This window comes from Triticum dicoccoides, chromosome 5B (genome assembly GCF_002162155.2).
Source record: "Triticum dicoccoides isolate Atlit2015 ecotype Zavitan chromosome 5B, WEW_v2.0, whole genome shotgun sequence".
NCBI lineage: Eukaryota > Viridiplantae > Streptophyta > Magnoliopsida > Poales > Poaceae > Triticum > Triticum dicoccoides.
Window position 1 is genome coordinate 641,982,291 of NC_041389.1, and position 16,877 is coordinate 641,999,167.

Genomic DNA, 16,877 nt, shown 5'->3' on the forward strand with positions numbered 1-16,877 from the left:
AAAGCCTGTTAGAAGGCTGCTGCAGGCTTCGGTCAGCCCGCTCTTGGCGAGCTGAACCTTCTGAATCACCGCACTGATAACAGTGCAGTGTTCCTCTTCAATGGAGGCGCCATTGAGCGCCTCCAGCAAGTTATCCGGCGCCTCCGGTTGGACGGAGGCAGCCGGCATCACGGTCTTGCCCTTCTTACGAAGGGGCCGCCCGCCGGACTCCGGAGCCACTGTGGGTTCTGGAGCCGAGTCCGGTGCAAAGTCCGGGAGGTTGTCTTGCGACACCTCCGGGCCTCCTCCTCCTGGTGGGCCCCTTCCTGGGATCCCACCTCGGCTCGTCCGCGTCACGGGGAGTGGAGGCAGTCGTAAGAGAATCCATATCCGACGCACCCAAGGACCCGCTCGACAAAGCGGGAAGATCGTCCTTGGTCGGACTGCAGGGTTGTATGCGGCATTAGAAAGACATTATGTGGCGAAAAGGAAAAACCTTGAAGTTATTCGGGAGTCCGGATACTTATGATCTCGCCAGGGGCTTGGCCCTTGGAGGCCAGTCCTCGTCGTCGTCACTAGCGGTGGCAGAGCAGTCCGGGGGAAGAGTTTTTCCCTTCTTGGACCCTTCGGCCTCCCTTGTTGGGGAGGCCTTCCTTTTCTTCCCTCCCCCCGGTGGGGGAGAGGCTTTCTTCTTCTCCTCCTCACCTTGGTGGGAGGAGTCGGCCTCGGATTCATCATCCGATAGCACCTGAAAACGGGAACTCTTCAGAGTCCCCGTGGCCTTCTTCTTGGCCTTCTTCTCTGGCACCACGTGGGGTGCCGGAGCCAGAAGCCCCGTTAGGCGGGCGTCGGCTGGGTCCTCTGGCAATGGGGCCGGACAGATCATCCGTTCGGCCTTCGCCAGCCAGTCCTGTCAAAGGTAAAGGGAGTTTAGATCCCGCATAGAGTCAAACTATGGTGAACGAGTGACAAAATCACTTACCTCGTCAGCTGGACGCTGCGAGCGGAATCCGCGATCTTCGGTAGCGGATGCGGGAGCCTCAGCGCCCTTGAACAACACCTTCCAGACATCTTCGTACGTAGTGTCGAAGAGCCCGTTCAGGGTCTGGTGCTGCGCCGGATCGAACTCCCACATATTGAAACCCCGTCGTTGGCACGGGAGAATCCGGCGGATGAGCATGACCTGGACTACGTTGACAAGCTTGAGCTTCTTGTCCACCAGCTTTTGGATACAGGCTTGGAGTCCGGTCAGCTCCTCCGAATCGCCCCAGATCCGGCCACTCTCTTTCCAGGAGGTGAGCCGTGTAGGGATGCCAGATCTGAATTCGGGGGCCGCTGCCCATTCAGGGTCACGCGGCTCAGTGATGTAGAACCACCCCGATTGCCACCCCTTAATGGTTTCCACGGAAGTGCCCTCCAGCCACGTAACGTGGGACATCCTGCCCACCATGGCGCCTCCGCACTCCGCTTGGGTGCCCTTCACAACCTTCGGCTTGACATTGAAGGTCTTAAGCCACAAGCCGAAGTGGGGCTGGATGCAGAGGAATGCCTCGCACACGACGATAAACGCCGAGATATTGAGGATAAAATTCGGGGCCAGATCATGGAAATCTAGGCCGTAGTAGAACATGAGCCCCCGGACAAAGGGATGAAGTGGGAAGCCCAGTCCGCGGAGGAAATGGGGAAGAAATACTACCCTCTCATGGGGCCTGGGGGTGGGGATGAGCTCTCCCTCGTCGGGGAGCCGGTGCGCGATGTTGCTGGACAAATATCCGGCGTTGCGCAGCTTCTGGATCTGCTCCTCCGTGACGGAGGAGGCCATCCACTTGCCTCCCGCTCCGGACATAGTTGGAGAAGGTTGAGGTGAGAAAGTGCAGACTTGGGCGCTGGAGCTCGAGTTCGCGGAGAAGGATAAGCCAAGGAGGAAGAAGGCGCAGGTAAAAGGGTTGAATCTTTATCCCCTTATATGGGCGGACAAAAACATGTGTCCCCACCGGCCTGGTAAAACTCGCTTATCTCCCAAGCGCCACAATCAATGGCGCGGTTGGGTTACCCACATCCGTATTGATGGGAATCCTGGAATAAGGGGATCACAATCTCTGCTTCGACAAGACGTGCCAAGGAAACCGCTTCGCTAAACGCGCTGAGGTGGAACAATAAAAAAAATTGAGTAAAGGCTTGGTAATGGTGTGACGTCACGCCACAAAACACGTCAGCAGATTGAACTTGTGTAATATTATTCTCTCTACGGTGGTACGTGGAATTTATTTTTGCAGAGCCGGACACTATCCTGGTGTTCACAATCTTCTATAAATTATTCGGAGGAAGAACCCGCCTTGCAATGCCGAAGACAACATGCGCGCCGGACTCATCGTCATTGAAGCCTGTTTCAGGGGCTACTGAGGGAGTTCCGGACTAGGGGGTGTCCGGATAGCCGAACTATCATGATCGGCCAGACTCTAAGACTATGAAGATACAAGATTGAAGACTTCGTCCCGAGTCCGGATGGGACTTTCCTTGGTGTGGAAGGCAAGCTTGGCGATACGGATATGTAGATCTCCTACCATTGTAACCGACTTTGTGTAACCCTAGCCCTCTCCGGTGTCTATATAAACCGGATGGCTTTAGTCCATAGGACGAACAACAATCATACCATAGGCTAGCTTCTAGGGTTTAGCCTCCTTGATCTCGTGGTAGATCCACTCTTGTAACACACATCATCAATATTAATCAAGCAAGACGTAGGGTTTTACCTCCATCAAGAGGGCCCGAACCTGGGTAAAACATCGTGTCCCTTGTCTCCTGTTACCATCCGCCTAGACGCACAGTTCGGGACCCCCTACCCGAGATCCGCCGGTTTTGACACCGACAGAGATCCATATGATGTAAGTCTTTTTGCGGTGTGTTTGTGGGATCCGATAAACTTTGAGTTTATGATTAGATCTATGTTTTTATCCAAGAAAGTTATTTGAGTCTTCTTTGATCTCTTATATGCATGATTGCTTATAGCCTCGTATTTCTTCTCCGATATTTGGGTTTTGTTTGGCCAACTTGATCTATTTATCTTGCAATGGGAAGAGGTGCTTTGTAGTGGGTTCGATCTTATGGTGCTTGATCCCAGTGATAGAAGGGGAACCAACACTTATGTATCATTGCTACTAAGGATAACAAGATGAGATCTATATCTCCGCAATAGATAAAAATATCTTGTCTACATCATGTCATCGTTCTTATTGCATTACTCCATTTTCCCATGAATTTAATACACTAGATGCATGCTGGATAGCGGTCGATGTGTGGAGTAATAGTAGTAGATGCAGGCAGGAGTCGGTCTACTAATCTTGGACATGGTACCTATATAATGATCATTGCCTGCATATCATCATGATTATTTGAAGTTCTATCAATTGCTCAACAGTAATTGTTTCCCCACTTTTTGCTACTTTTCTCGAGAAAAGCCACTAGTGAAACATACGGCCCCCGGGTCTCTTTTCATCATATTTGCCTTTGCGATCTATTTTTTCTTGCATTTATTTTCAGATCTATTAAACCAAAAATACAAAAATACCTTAGTGCAATTTATTTGTTCCGCGATCTATTTATCGTATCTACCACTTTTACCTCATGTTATTTGCCTATCTTGAGGCGCCGTACCCGGAAGGGATTGACAACCCCTTTAACACGTCGGGTTGCAAGTATTTGTTATTTGTGTGCAGGTGCTATTTACGTGGTGTGAGGAGGTTCTCCTACTGGTTCGATAACCTTGGTCTCATCATTGAGGGAAATACCTACCGTCGCTATACTGCATCATCCCTTCCTCTTTGGGGAAATACCGACGTAGTTCTAGCAGACATAAAAAGGAATTTTTGGCGCCGTTGCCGGGGAGGATCTTCAACATCAACCAGGTTCCTAGTCATAAATCTCATCTCCTCACAATTTACATTATTTGCCATTTGCCTCTCGTTTTCCTCCCCCCCCCCACCGCCCACTTCACAAAAATTTGCCGATTTATTCGTCCTCTTTTTTGTTCGCCGTTTTCTCGTCAGATCTGTTTTTGAGTGCAATCTTGTTGCGTAGTCATCATGACTCAAGAGAACACCAAGTTGTGTGATTTCTCAAATACCAACAACAATGATTTTATTAGCACTCCGATTGCTCCTCTCGCCACTAGTGCAGAGTCTTGTGATATTAATACCGCTTTGTTGAATCTTGTTATGAAAGATCAATTTTTCGGTACTCCTAATGAGGATGTCGCGTCCCATCTTAACACTTTCGTGGAATTATGCGATGTGCAAAAGAAAAAAGATATGGACAATGATGTCGTGAAGTTGAAATTATTTTTGTTTTCTTTGCGAGATCGTGCAAAAAGTTGGTTTTCTTCTTTGCCTCGCAATAGTATCGATTCTTGGAACAAGTGCAAAGATGCTTTTATCACTAAGTATTTTCCGCCCGCAAAAATTATTTCCCTTAGAACAGAGATCATGAATTTCAAGCAACTTGAACATGAGCATGTTGTACAATCTTGGGAAAGGATAAAATTGATGCTAAGGAACTGCCCAACTCATGGGTTAAATCTTTGGATGATCATACAAAATTTTTATGCGGGATTGAATTTTATTTCTCGTAATCTTTTAGATTCCGCCGCGGAGGGTACTTTTTTGGAAATCACTTTGGGTGAAGTTACTAAATTGCTAGACAATATTATGGAAAATTACTCGCAATGGCATACCGAAAGAGCTCCTACTAGTAAAAAAGTTAATTTGGTAGAAGAAATAAATTCTTTGAGTGAAAAAGTTGATGCTCTTATGAAGTTGGTTGCTAATAAAAGTGCTCCTATTGATTTTAATGATGTGCCTTTGTCTACTTTGATTGAGCAAAATAGTGATGCCATAGATGTGAATTTTGTCTCGCGAAATAATTTCAACAACAATGCTTATAGAGGTAATTTTAATCCTAGGTCTTTTCCTAGTAATTCCTCTAATAATTACGGTAATTTCTATGGTAATCCCATCTACAATAATAATAGAAGCACCTCTGATCTTGATAACAATATTAAAAAAATTTATCAATACGCAAAAGGCTTTCAACACTTTGATAGAAGAAAAAATGAATAAAATTGATGATTTGTCTAGAAGTGTTGATATAATTACTCATGATGTAAAAACTCTCAAGATGAAAATTTTTGTGCCTAAAGTTAAAGAATAAATTAAAGCTCTTTATGTTTCTATGGATGAAAGTAAAAAAGAACCGCTATGCTTAGAGCTAAAAGAGAATTTAAAAAAAAAGTATTTTCTAGTGATTACTATCATAAAAGTGATGAAGATCTTAAAATGATTGGTGTTTCTTCTATTGATTATTTGTTTAGTAAAGTTAATATTGATGAAAAAGAGACTGGAGAAGAGTCAACTTTAGTTAGAAGGCATCCCTATGATTCGGAGGGTGAAAATCTTGTTGAAAAAATTGATAAAATTGGGTTTGAAGAGGTCAAGACTTTAACTAGTGATGTGCCCACTATTTTGGATTACAAAGACTTTAATCATGATAGTTGCTCTTTGATTGATTGTATTTCTTTGTTGCAATCCATGATAAATTCACCCCATGCTTATGAACAAAATAAAGTTTTTACTAAACATATTATTGATGCCATGATGAAAGCTTTTGAAGAAAAGTTGGAATTAGAGGTTTCAATTTCCTAGAAAATTGCATGATGAATGGGAACCTACTATCAAATTCAAGATTAAAAATTATGAGTGTTTTGCTTTATGTGACTTGGGGGCTAGTGTTTCTACAATTCTGAAATTTTTATGTGATGTGCTTGGTCTTACCGATATTGAAGAATGCTCTTTAAATTTGCACTTAGCGGATTTTACTATTAAAAAACCTATGAGAAGAATTAATGATGTTCTTATTCTTACAAATAGGAATTATGTGCCCATAGACTTTATTGTTCTTGATATTGATTGCAATCCGTCTTGTAAAATTATTCTTGGTAGACCGTTTTGATGGGCATATGTGCTAGTAAAAAAAATAGAAGCCAATTCTCAGAAAAAGTGGAATTGTGAACGCATCGTGGCTGCCATGAAAATAAGTTTTCTGGGAGATCGAGAGGCACAATCTTTTTTCAGGGAGTTCGGCTATTCAGCTGCACTGTTGGGTTGGAAACGAAACCATTTGCACGAGCAACACTGCTATTCCTTTCAGAAGAAAAGCTGCTGATGTGGCATTGACTGCTGAGATGGCATAGCTTAATGTTGAGATGACGGGACAGCTTGCATTTAAGATAAATAGGATAATGGGGAAGAATCTCTTAGGTATATAGGATTCATGAACTTTTCTCAAACCCATGAACTTTCTTTTCGAATGTTTGTGATTTTTTTTTCAAATTCATAAATATTTTTAATTTTGAATTTTTTTCGAACCACTGAACATTTTCTTTCAATTTTGTGATTTTTTTTCAAATCCATGAACTTTTTTGAAATTTATGAACTTTTTCCAAACACGTGAACTTTTTCTTCTAATCTTGTGATGAACTTTTTAAAATTCATGAATATTTTTTTGAATATTCCGTTTTTTATTTCATCATTTTATTTTTGAAAAAAGTCAATGGTCAATGGTATCAGCCAATTTTCGACAGTGAGTTACTAACTTCATCCTGATTTATTTGTCTCCATTGTATTTTGGGTCAAAACTTGACCTCATATTTGACTAGCATAATGTTGATGCATCTCATAAAAAAATTTATCGTTGAATTCTTATTTGAATATATTTTTCGATGATACTATTTTTATATATAATTTTTTTGACATCATAGTTTATATTTTATTTATTTAAATCATGGTCAGAATATGACCCAAAACACGAGGGCACCAGTAAACCAGCGGAGGTAACGGTGAAACGGTCAGACCACGAACCAACGAACCGGGAAACTACTCGCTCACTCACTTCTTTTTTTTGAGAATTCGCTCACTCACTCAGGGTCGCGTGAACAATAGTTTGTTTGACCGGCCCACAACATGCGCTAGAGGAGGCCTACGTACTTACGGGCCAGCCGAGTTTCAGCCCACCCAAAACCGACGACCGATCCATTCTCCGTCCAATTATAAACCCTAGCCCACCAAAACCTCTCGTCCCATCGCAACCGCGAGCACCCCCACCCAGCTCCCACGGCCGTTCCCTGCAGCGCACGCCGGCGATGGGCAAGGGGAAGCAGCGCGTCCGCGCCCGCGGCGACGGCGCCGGAGGAGAGCCTGCCGGGGAAGGCGAAGCTGCCGGCGGGGGCCACACCCCCTCCACCGTCTTCGTCTCCAACCTGCCGTACACCTACAAGTCCTCCGATGTAAGGGCCAGCTCGTAGTCGTGCCGCTCCCCCCCTCTAATAAGCTATGAGATTACTCAGTGTTGGGTGTTTCGAGGCCCGGGTGTGATTTTCCGCTTGTGCTGTTGCTGTGCAGCTCGAGACGGTGTTCAGCGAGGTCGGGCCGGTGAGGCGCTGCTTCATGGTCGCGTCGAAAGGTGAGCTGATCAGCTGACGATTGAGAAATTTGATGGCTCGATATGGTGTGTATCAGTGACTGTGAGCAATTTCCCGTTGCTTGTGACTAACAACTCTGGCTGTTCTTATTATGCAGGGTCCGAGACGAGTAAAGGATTTGGGTTTGTACAATTGTGAGTTCAGAACTTGATCTGTTAAAGATTTTCACTACTCATTCTTGCCATGCAATGCCGTTGTTAGCCTAGTTAGCGTGATCACACGCATCATAACAGTTAGCCTCGGTGCAGTAATTCTTATTCTCATTAGAAGTATCTTACATATTCACTGAGTTCTTGGCAGTACGTCACCCACTTGCAGTTCTATGGTTTGCTTCAATTCGGCTTTGAGATAGACTAAATCATTTAAGCTTGGTTGATAGATAAAACTTGTTTCATGTGCTGGTACAACTGCACAAGTGTATTTCTTCAGAGAAGAGTGTGTTTCTGCTGATAACTACAGAATTACCTGTGCATAAAAATGACCTTGGCCCTGTTAGCATACATCAAGTACTTGATCAGATTCCTCTTTTTCTTGCGATTGCAAAGTGGTGGAAATGTTTTGTATTTCGGTCACCATGTTGTAGCCAATTTGGCTCTGCCCCGTTGGGAGCCATGCTACTTCTTGTTCAAACAGGTTTTTGGGCAGCAGTCAAATTGAACTGACTTAAAATGTGTTTGCATTATATCAGTGCCACTGTTCAGGATGCTGAGCGAGCTATTCAACAAAAGAATGGTTTTGCTGTTGCTGGTAGGAAAATCAGAGTTAAGCTCGCAATACAACGTGCTCCGTTGAAGGAACGTTTGCAAAAGAAAGAGAGCGGTAAATATCAATAATTTGTTGCTTATGAAACTCTATAGGTTGAGTTTCTGATGATACTGCTGTTTTTGTTTGTAAGCAGTGCAAGCTGACGACTCCAATGCAAAAGATGAAGAAGATGACAATTCTACTCCTGTTCCTGTAAAACATAAGGAGACCTCTCATAAAGCTGATGCAGGTTTCATTTTGAAGCTTTTAACCTTTTGCACCTTTTCCACTGTTCAGTTTTCCTAGTACTTCATTTTTTTTTCTGATGCAAGATATTGTGTTGAACTAGGACCACCACAGTTATTGGCCAAGGATACCAAAGTAGCGAAGGAAGTTAGCATTAATGCTACTGATAAAGCGAAAAGTTCTGAAAAGCAAAGGTGTGGACTGGAAGACTTCTATATTTACTGGACAATACCACATTACGTAAAATGTGACATCCCATATTGTTGCTGAAGTTTTTTCTCCTCTTGTTTTGAATCTTGCCTCCTCAAGTACCATTTCTTAGTTATTTTGTTCGAAGATATAATGTTGTAGCATTTTTATCTGTTCCAGTTAAACTCAATTTGACTTGTAATTTTTATCTCCTAATGGTTAGGATCGCCAAAACCGTTATATTTGGTGGTCTTCAAGACTTCTCCATGGCTAGTGAAGTTTTCCGTCTGGCAGGAGAGATTGGCACGGTAGTGTCTGTAAATTATCCACTTCCAAAAGAGGAAATGGAGCTCCATGGTATGATCTTTTCACGCTTTCTTTTCACTTCCCTGCACCCCACCCCAAATTTTACTTACTTTTAATTGTATATTATGTTGTCAACACAATAATTGTTCTGGTGTGATAGTTCTTTGAGTTCATGCTACAGCAGTAATTCCAATCTCTTGTGACGGGTATCACATTGCTTTAATTCATGTTTGTTATGTGGCGAGATAAGACAGGGGACCTTAGGTCTAGTCAGGTACTACCTCGACCCAAGTCGTGCGGCAGCACCTTGCGAGTAACCACACCCAGGGCCAGGGAGAGTGAAAAGGAAACTAGGTCTTGGTTATGTCTTTGCTTAATCTCAAAGAGAGGGACCTCCTTATATAGAGGTGTATTGACTAAAGGATAGAGTAAAATCCCTAAAGATAACAGCTAATAATCCCAATGCCCATATCCCGTCGGCCTGTTAATCCATAACGCGTGGTAACTTCAGTGGCATTATTGGTGATGTGAATATTCAAATGATAATGACAGATTTGAATCTTATTTAAGGCTTCATGTCTGCTCTTTTCTAGTTAGTTTCTCAGTGAACTAAAAAGTCATTACTCCACCTTACAATCGTGTCTCACCTGGCAATATGTTCTCATTACAACTTAGCAATGTTAAATGGCCCATTCTTATGCTCGTCGATTGACTGGATGCATGTTTTCTAATGAAGATAATGCTTATGTTTTGAACTGTTAGTTCTCTGCAAGGCTTGTACCCCTGTGCACGACTCTATACATGTGAGGATTGTCCATATTTGGTATTTACACATTGCTAGCATATTTCTGATGAAGATGATGCTTATGTTTTGAACTGTTAGTTCTCTTCATGATGTACCCTGTGCACGACTCTATACGTGCGAGGATTGTCCATATTTGGTATTTGCACATTGCTAGCATATTTTGATTGGCTTGAATGTTGGACATGATTATTTTTGCAGTGCTTAATTTCTTATTTCCCAGTTTTAGTTCCAGCTGCAAGTGTTTTTTGCTTGGTAAAAAGAACATTATGGTTTTTTATTCTCCTATCCGTGCACACAAGTCTCGTTTGTCCATTAAGTTCTCATTCTCTATTCCTTACTCCTCTCTCATTACATTCTCATTCATTTATTCCTCATTGGAGAATAATGTTTAAACTTCACCATCCTCTTAGTCATGGTTGACTAAATGGAGGACATTGGTATTACTTATTTCATTTGTTTGACTGAAGCAAGAGCACCACAAAAGGTCGTGCCGTTAAGGTTTCTTTGTCGCCTTAAGATATGAATGAAAAGCAAGACACCACAAAAGGCCATGTCATAATTGTTGTGGCATTTTAATATGAACATGGAATGAATCCAGACATGTTTGAATCTTCATGCACTTACTTCACCAGACATTTAGCTCATTTAGCACAATTAGCATGTAAAGTTAAAAAAGTGTTAACAGTAGAATATGGCATTCATCCCCTCCAGGGCTTGCACGCGATGGGTGCACATCGGATGCGGCAGCAGTACTCTTTTCAAGTGTGAAATCAGCTTGGGAGGCTGTTGTCCTCTTGCATCACAAGGAGATAAAAGGAGCAATTGTTTGGGCTCGTCAACTTGGTGGGGAGGTAAACTGTCTTCTTGTGCTGTATTTATCTTAATATGATGTTATTGCTTCATTATCTAGTTTGATTGTCTCGTTCCTTTTCTGCAACTAAACAAAATTGAAATCATTTTCTTTTGCCACCTGTTTTTCTTTACTACGCATACATACTTTAGCATTCGGTTTTACTTCAGTGACATTACACCTTGGTATGGTAATTAAAAATGGGAGGATGCGCTGTAATTAAAAATTAGTGGATGTGCGGTAATTAAAAGTGGTTTCAAACCTTTCTTATCTTGTATTTCTATAGTTCGTTCATTTACTTGCAAGTGTCTGAAACTTGTTTGTTGATATTCAGGGTTCAAAGATCAGGAAACGGAGAGTGATAGTCAGGAACCTGCCATTCAAGGTGCTTGTTTGAATGCAAATTTGTCTCTTCCAAAATTATTTTCTAGAGCATATGAAAGAGAAACTATACATGGATGTTTCATTCTCACAGGTTACTATAAAGGAGATCATGGACATATTTAGTTGTGAAGGATTTGTCTGGGATGTCTCCATTCCACAAAAATCTGATGATGGGTAATGTTTTTCATTAATCCTGTATTCCCTTGGTGACTCAAGCAACTCGTAATATGATTTATTATTTTTACAGGAAATCAAAAGGCTTTGCTTTTCTGTCTTTCACACGCAAACAGGATGCAGAAAATGTACGGTCAGTACTTTATGCAGTAAGAGTAAATATTCATTGGAAGTCCTAACCTGCAACGATTTCTCTGAACCAGGCTATAAAAAATGTTAACGGAAAAGTTATTGCAAAGAGAACAGTAGCTGTTGATTGGGCTGTTCCGAAGAATGTATATGCTGTTGCTGCAAAGTCTGATGCTAAGGACGATGGTAAATATAAACTCTTATACCAGTGTTTATACTTTCGTTCATTCAGAGACTTCTCATAAAGCTATAGTTTTCTCTACAGCTAATCCAAAATTTATACTTGCCTGAATCTGAACGATATAATAAACCGATATATTGTAAATCGTTCAGTTCCTTGATATAGTTCCTCAGGAAACAGGAGTATATTCCATTGTCTAAAACTAAACCACGATGGTACCATGATTGTCCAACTACTCCCGCCGTTCCAAAATATAAGGTGTATTAGTTTTTTCCACTGTTCAAAAAATTTCTGATTCAGCGATTTATTGCTAATCGGTGGGTGACCGATAAGATTATGCCATATCATCACCATTTATCGTTTGGACCGATTTATCACTCTGACAAACGATTTTTCGGGAATGTACCGATAAATTGGGCCTATTTCTAGCACTATGTGTGCAAGAACTATGTTTATTTGTGTTCTGCGGACCTTGTTATGTAATATGTATAATTGTCCTATTTTGTTTTTCATTGTACAAGGATTCAAAGGCAAGGAATCGTGGTAACACTTCTGTCCAATATTTTTTTGTGTTGAATATATCATATTTTAGTGCTGGAAACCTGGGATTTGTAAAAAAGAAATGGCGGATTAATAGTCAACTGATAAAATTGATTAATCGTCCGATTTCCGATTAATCTCTAATCCCCAGCCGATCGAGACGGTAATGATAAGCGATATCCTCAACATTGGTTTTTTCAAAAGTCAAATATGTGTAGGTTTGACCAAATCTATATCATTTGATCCATCATGAGAAGTATTTTCATATTTAATATATTAAGTATTGTATGTGTTATTTTATTCCACAATCTTGATCAAACATACAACATTTGACTTCCCCAAAAATTGATGCACCTTATATTTTGGAACGGGGGGAATATTTAATTAGTCCACTGCGTGCCTTCTCATAATGTCGTCAATCAATGCTATGAGTTCTTTGAGTTACTATTATGATTCTGAGAACTGCATGTACTTTCAGAGTTGGAAGATATATCTGACAAGGGCAGTGACGAGGAATCCTCTGAAGATAATCTTGTTGGAGGAGATGACAGCGATGATGACTGTGAACTTGATCAGGAGACTTCAAATTGTCTTCCTGAGGATGATTTCAAAAGTGAAGCGGACATTTCTAGAAAAGTTCTTGCAAATTTGATCAAGTCATCGGAGAAGTCTGAGCGGTCTGGTGTTGAGAGTTCTGATATTGATACAGATTCTGAAACAGAAAATGACACACCAGAAAAGAGTTCTGATATTGATACAGATTCTGAAACAGAAAATGACACACCGAAAAAGAAGCAACCCCAGTCACCTGCAGCTGTCAAGTTGGCAGAATCTAAAGATGTAACAAAGGCAGAAAGTATCATTCCTGCTTTGAAACCTGCAGCTGCCATGTTGGCAGAATCTAAACATGTAGCAGAGACAGAAAGCAATGTTCCTTCTTTGAAACCTAAGAAAGAAGATGCTGGCCTGGATAGGACAATATTCATAAGCAACCTTCCTTTCGATATTAGCAATGAGGAGGTAACAGAGCGGTTCTCAGTGTTTGGGAAGGTTCAATCTTTCTTCCCAGTTCTGCATAAACTCACAAAGTATGTGTAACCATCTGACTGGAAATATTTTATTTTGTCCATTCTCCACCAGTTGTATTGACCACAGAACCTTCACTTAATGCATTTGTAGATTCCAATAATTTTTGCACTGTCTGTGCAGGAGACCTAGAGGGACTGGTTTTCTCAAGTTTTCTACAGCAGAGGCAGCCGATGCAGCAGTTTCTGCTGCTAATGCTGCTCCTGGATTAGGAATTTTTGTAAAAAGCAGACCACTTAATGTTAAGAAAGCGCTGGATAAGGAGTCAGCTCACAAAAAGGAACTGGAGAAGGGAAAGAATGAGGTTGAGGATCGACGCAACCTGTATTTGTCAAAGGCAAGTTTAACAGTTAATTCATCTGCACTCAATCCTGCACTCCTATTAGTTATTGTTCCTGAAAGTTTAGTGTTGAAGCAGGAAGGTGAAATACTCCCTGGAACGCCAGCTGCGGAAGGTGTATCAGATGTTGACATGAATAAACGTAGTTGGTAAGAGTTGGTCTTGACTCTTATGTCTGCATTAGTTCATCCATATTAAGTAGTATCAATAAATTCAATGCAATGATTTTGTTATCTGAAGTAACAAAAATCCTACCTATCATTTTCATGTAATTTGATGAATTTTGTGGGAATTCATTCTTAGTCTCCTTTTCTGTAAAGACAGTGCCTTTTTTCACTTGCATTTGTACAATTTTTTACATCTCTATGCCTCCTCGCTTGCATGGCAATTTTTTTTGTGCATAAATCAGAACCTTGTTACTCTTGTTATCTGCTTCTGTTATTTTGTGAACAATGAATAAGAAATGGTTGCTATTTTATCTTGTAGGTTGGCTAAAAGAAAAGCAGAAATGCTTGTATCTCCAAAATTCCATGTCTCCAGAACAAGGCTTATCATTTACAATTTGCCAAAGACTCTGACCATTAATGATGTAAAGAAGCTTTGCCGAGAAGCAGTAATTTCTCGTGCTACCAAGCAAAATCCTGTCATCCGGAAGGTTTAATTGCAGTTTACCTTCCAAGTTTCTCCTTGCTATTTTTTAGGTATTTATGAAGCTTATGTGTATGCATTTGTCTCGAGCAGGTAAATATCCTAAACAATGAAAAGAAAGGTCAGGGTGCTGCACAGAAGCATTCCCGAGGGGTAGCCTTTGTTGACTTTCAAGAACATGAGCATGCTCTTGTAGCTCTGAGGGTTCTAAACAACAACCCTGGTACTTATTTACACACCTGCCACTTTTAATTAGATTGACTGTTGTCATGGTGTGCCAATTGTTCTGCCCTGTGTTGCTACTCCATGATGCATCATGTTTATATTGAAAAACATTTTGCAGTGAGTTGACTTTGCTTAATTATTTCATCATCCTTAGATTGCGCCTACACTTTTAATATTGGATGCATAACACATTTGGGCTGGGTTGCATATAAATACTTATGAAATAATGTGCATCATTGTTGTCTTTATCTTATTTATTTATTACTGGTGCTGTTTGTCAGTGCTGATTAACAATCATGGTGTGTCTGCATATTCATACTGCTGTTTGATGTTTGTTTGTACATAATGACAGGAGTATTGTTTGCTCCTGATAGTTTCACATTTTTATGGGACAATATTTGGTGATGCCATGTGGTTATGGAAAAATCAAAACGAACTATGTGTATATCTGATATTTGTTTCTATCCAACAGACATGTTGCCTGTCGGTCTCTTTTTTGTACTCCCTCCGTCCGAAAATACTTGTCATCAAAATGGACAAAAAGGGATGTATCTAGAACTAAAATACATCTAGATACATTCCCTTTTATTCATTTTGATGACAAGTATTTCCGGACGGAGGGAGTATTGCCCACCCTGTTGAATATTTGATGCTGAATGCAGAATGGTTTGGTCTGTGTTATCATTTACTCCCTCTGTTCCACAATACATGCCTTTTCTTTGTCAAAATATAGATGTATCTAGACATGTTTTAGTATATAGGTACATCCATTTTTGGACAAATGGAAGTCAAGTATTTTGGAACGGAGGGAGTATCATTCTTTACGTCTTTGCAGGAACCTTCGGTACAGAACGTCGTCCAATTGTTGAGTTTGCACTTGAGGATGTTGAAAAAATGAGGCTCCAGAAGATTCGAAACGAACGCAATGGTAGGGCAAAAGAGGCTGCACAAGAGCGTAGGGCTCTGGGAGATCAGTCTACAACTGATGGCCCTCGTCCAAAAAAGAAGAGACCTTTTGGAAAAGGGAGCAAGCGAGAATCGCAAGATATACCATTTAAATTATCCGACTCTGGCAAAGGACCTTCAGATGATCTGTCAGTTCCTGGAGGTCCTAACACCACTGTGGAAAGCACACAGGGAGACAAAAGGCAATCTCAAAGGCCCGCAAAACGAGCACGGCAGTCAGTTAAGGGAACCTCCTCTGTGTCAGATGGAAATCGAACAGATGCAGCCCCAAATGCTGCACCGAGTGTAAGTAGTACCGAATTTATTTTGCAGTAGTAGCCCATTTAGATGCAGTGAAGTTAATCTAATGTCACGTCCGTTTCATTTGATGCATCAGGGACCATCCACAGCACACACTCAGGCGGACGCACGGAGAAAAAGGAGGAACAGAAATGATAGTGAGCAGAAGAGAGATAAGGCTACGAAAAGGGCGAGGAAAGATGCAAGTGGGGTGGGCGGCGTGGACAAGTCGCTGGCGGAGCAGTACCGCTCCAAGTTTCTGCAGCACGGCGTGAACAAAACCAAGGCTAGTTAAGTAAGTGGGGATCGCCATGGACAGGCAGAGACCAGCAGCTTCTCCAAGCTGAAGTTGCCTGAGAAGCCCCTCCGCAAACCCTTCAGCCCCGTTGTTGATCGGGGTACGATTTTGCTTGTAGTGCTACTATGATTAATTGTTTTGCCCTTGTAGCTTCTACCTGTGAGACAGCGACTGACCCTCTTTTCGTCGAGCTTTTCACTTCCCAAGTTCTCTATTTATAATCTCAAAGGATGAGCAGGCTTTCAACTACCATCTTATATGAAGTGCAGCGTGCTAAAGATGGATCTAGACAGGTGCCTATATTTTCTTCCGAGCGATGGTGTTGTGTCGTGTGATATCATGTTTGAGCCGTGGCATGTTTTTTGTCCTGGGCATCCGTGGCATGTTTTTTGTCCTGGGCATGCTTTTCGCGTTGAGGTGTTGCCGTCATTCATGTTTCTTGTGGGTTTGGGTTTGGGTTTGGATATTTCCTGTAAAAAAAAGGTGGCGGTTTGCCAGGCCACGTTGTGTTTTCCTTCCTTTTTGCTGGAAATCGCGTGTTCTTCCCAACATAGGAGGTTTCGTTCATGTGGCTGTGACAGCGTTTCGTCTGCGTGCGCGTTTGGGCAAAGTTCCAGCTAGGGAAAGGATAACAATGATTGATGAGAAGACTAGCTGGTTTATACAGACATAGTTTGGCAGCACCTGTTTTTATCTGAATTTGGCCCGTCTCTATGGGGTCGGTGGCAGTCGACATGACTGGATTGGACATGTTGCGTGCTACTAACCGTGTAGCCTTTTGCTCCGCATATACTCCCGATGGTAGTGAAAAACAAGTTGCCAATAGCTGGCTATGATTAAAGTGTTGTGGCGTTAATTATTAGAGAGGCAGGACTTTTGCCTGGACGCCAATTGGTAAACTCTATATGCAATACACGTTGTAGGCTAGAAATTCCCCATTTGGGGAAAATAAGAGGAAGAAGTTTGACCTCTGCGGC

At 41.8% G+C, this 16,877-nt stretch overlaps 1 protein-coding gene across 1 annotated transcript; it reads left to right on the plus strand.

Moving 5' to 3' along the window:
• The first annotated feature begins 7,124 nt into the window (after positions 1-7,124).
• On the plus strand, positions 7,125-16,200 carry LOC119312279 (RNA-binding protein 28-like). The gene is made up of 19 exons (XM_037588002.1): positions 7,125-7,315; positions 7,431-7,491; positions 7,608-7,644; positions 8,199-8,329; positions 8,409-8,504; positions 8,604-8,694; positions 8,913-9,046; positions 10,512-10,651; positions 10,985-11,035; positions 11,126-11,208; positions 11,282-11,336; positions 11,412-11,523; positions 12,537-13,146; positions 13,268-13,481; positions 13,563-13,633; positions 13,971-14,139; positions 14,226-14,355; positions 15,193-15,608; positions 15,700-16,200. Exons 1-19 carry the CDS (start codon positions 7,172-7,174, stop codon positions 15,895-15,897), a joined length of 2,943 nt encoding a protein of 980 aa, XP_037443899.1. The 5' UTR covers positions 7,125-7,171; the 3' UTR covers positions 15,898-16,200.
• The last annotated feature ends 677 nt before the right edge of the window (positions 16,201-16,877 follow it).

Excerpts from the sequence above, each read along its gene's own strand:
- LOC119312279 (XM_037588002.1), top strand. The coding sequence starts at position 7,172 with ATGGGCAAGGGGAAGCAGCGCGTCCGCGCCCGCGGCGACGGCGCCGGA. Across the intron at positions 8,330-8,408 it reads TTTGCAAAAGAAAGAGAGCG|TGCAAGCTGACGACTCCAAT; the intron begins GTAAATATCAAT and ends GTTTGTAAGCAG. Across the intron at positions 13,634-13,970 it reads GACATGAATAAACGTAGTTG|GTTGGCTAAAAGAAAAGCAG; the intron begins GTAAGAGTTGGT and ends TTTATCTTGTAG.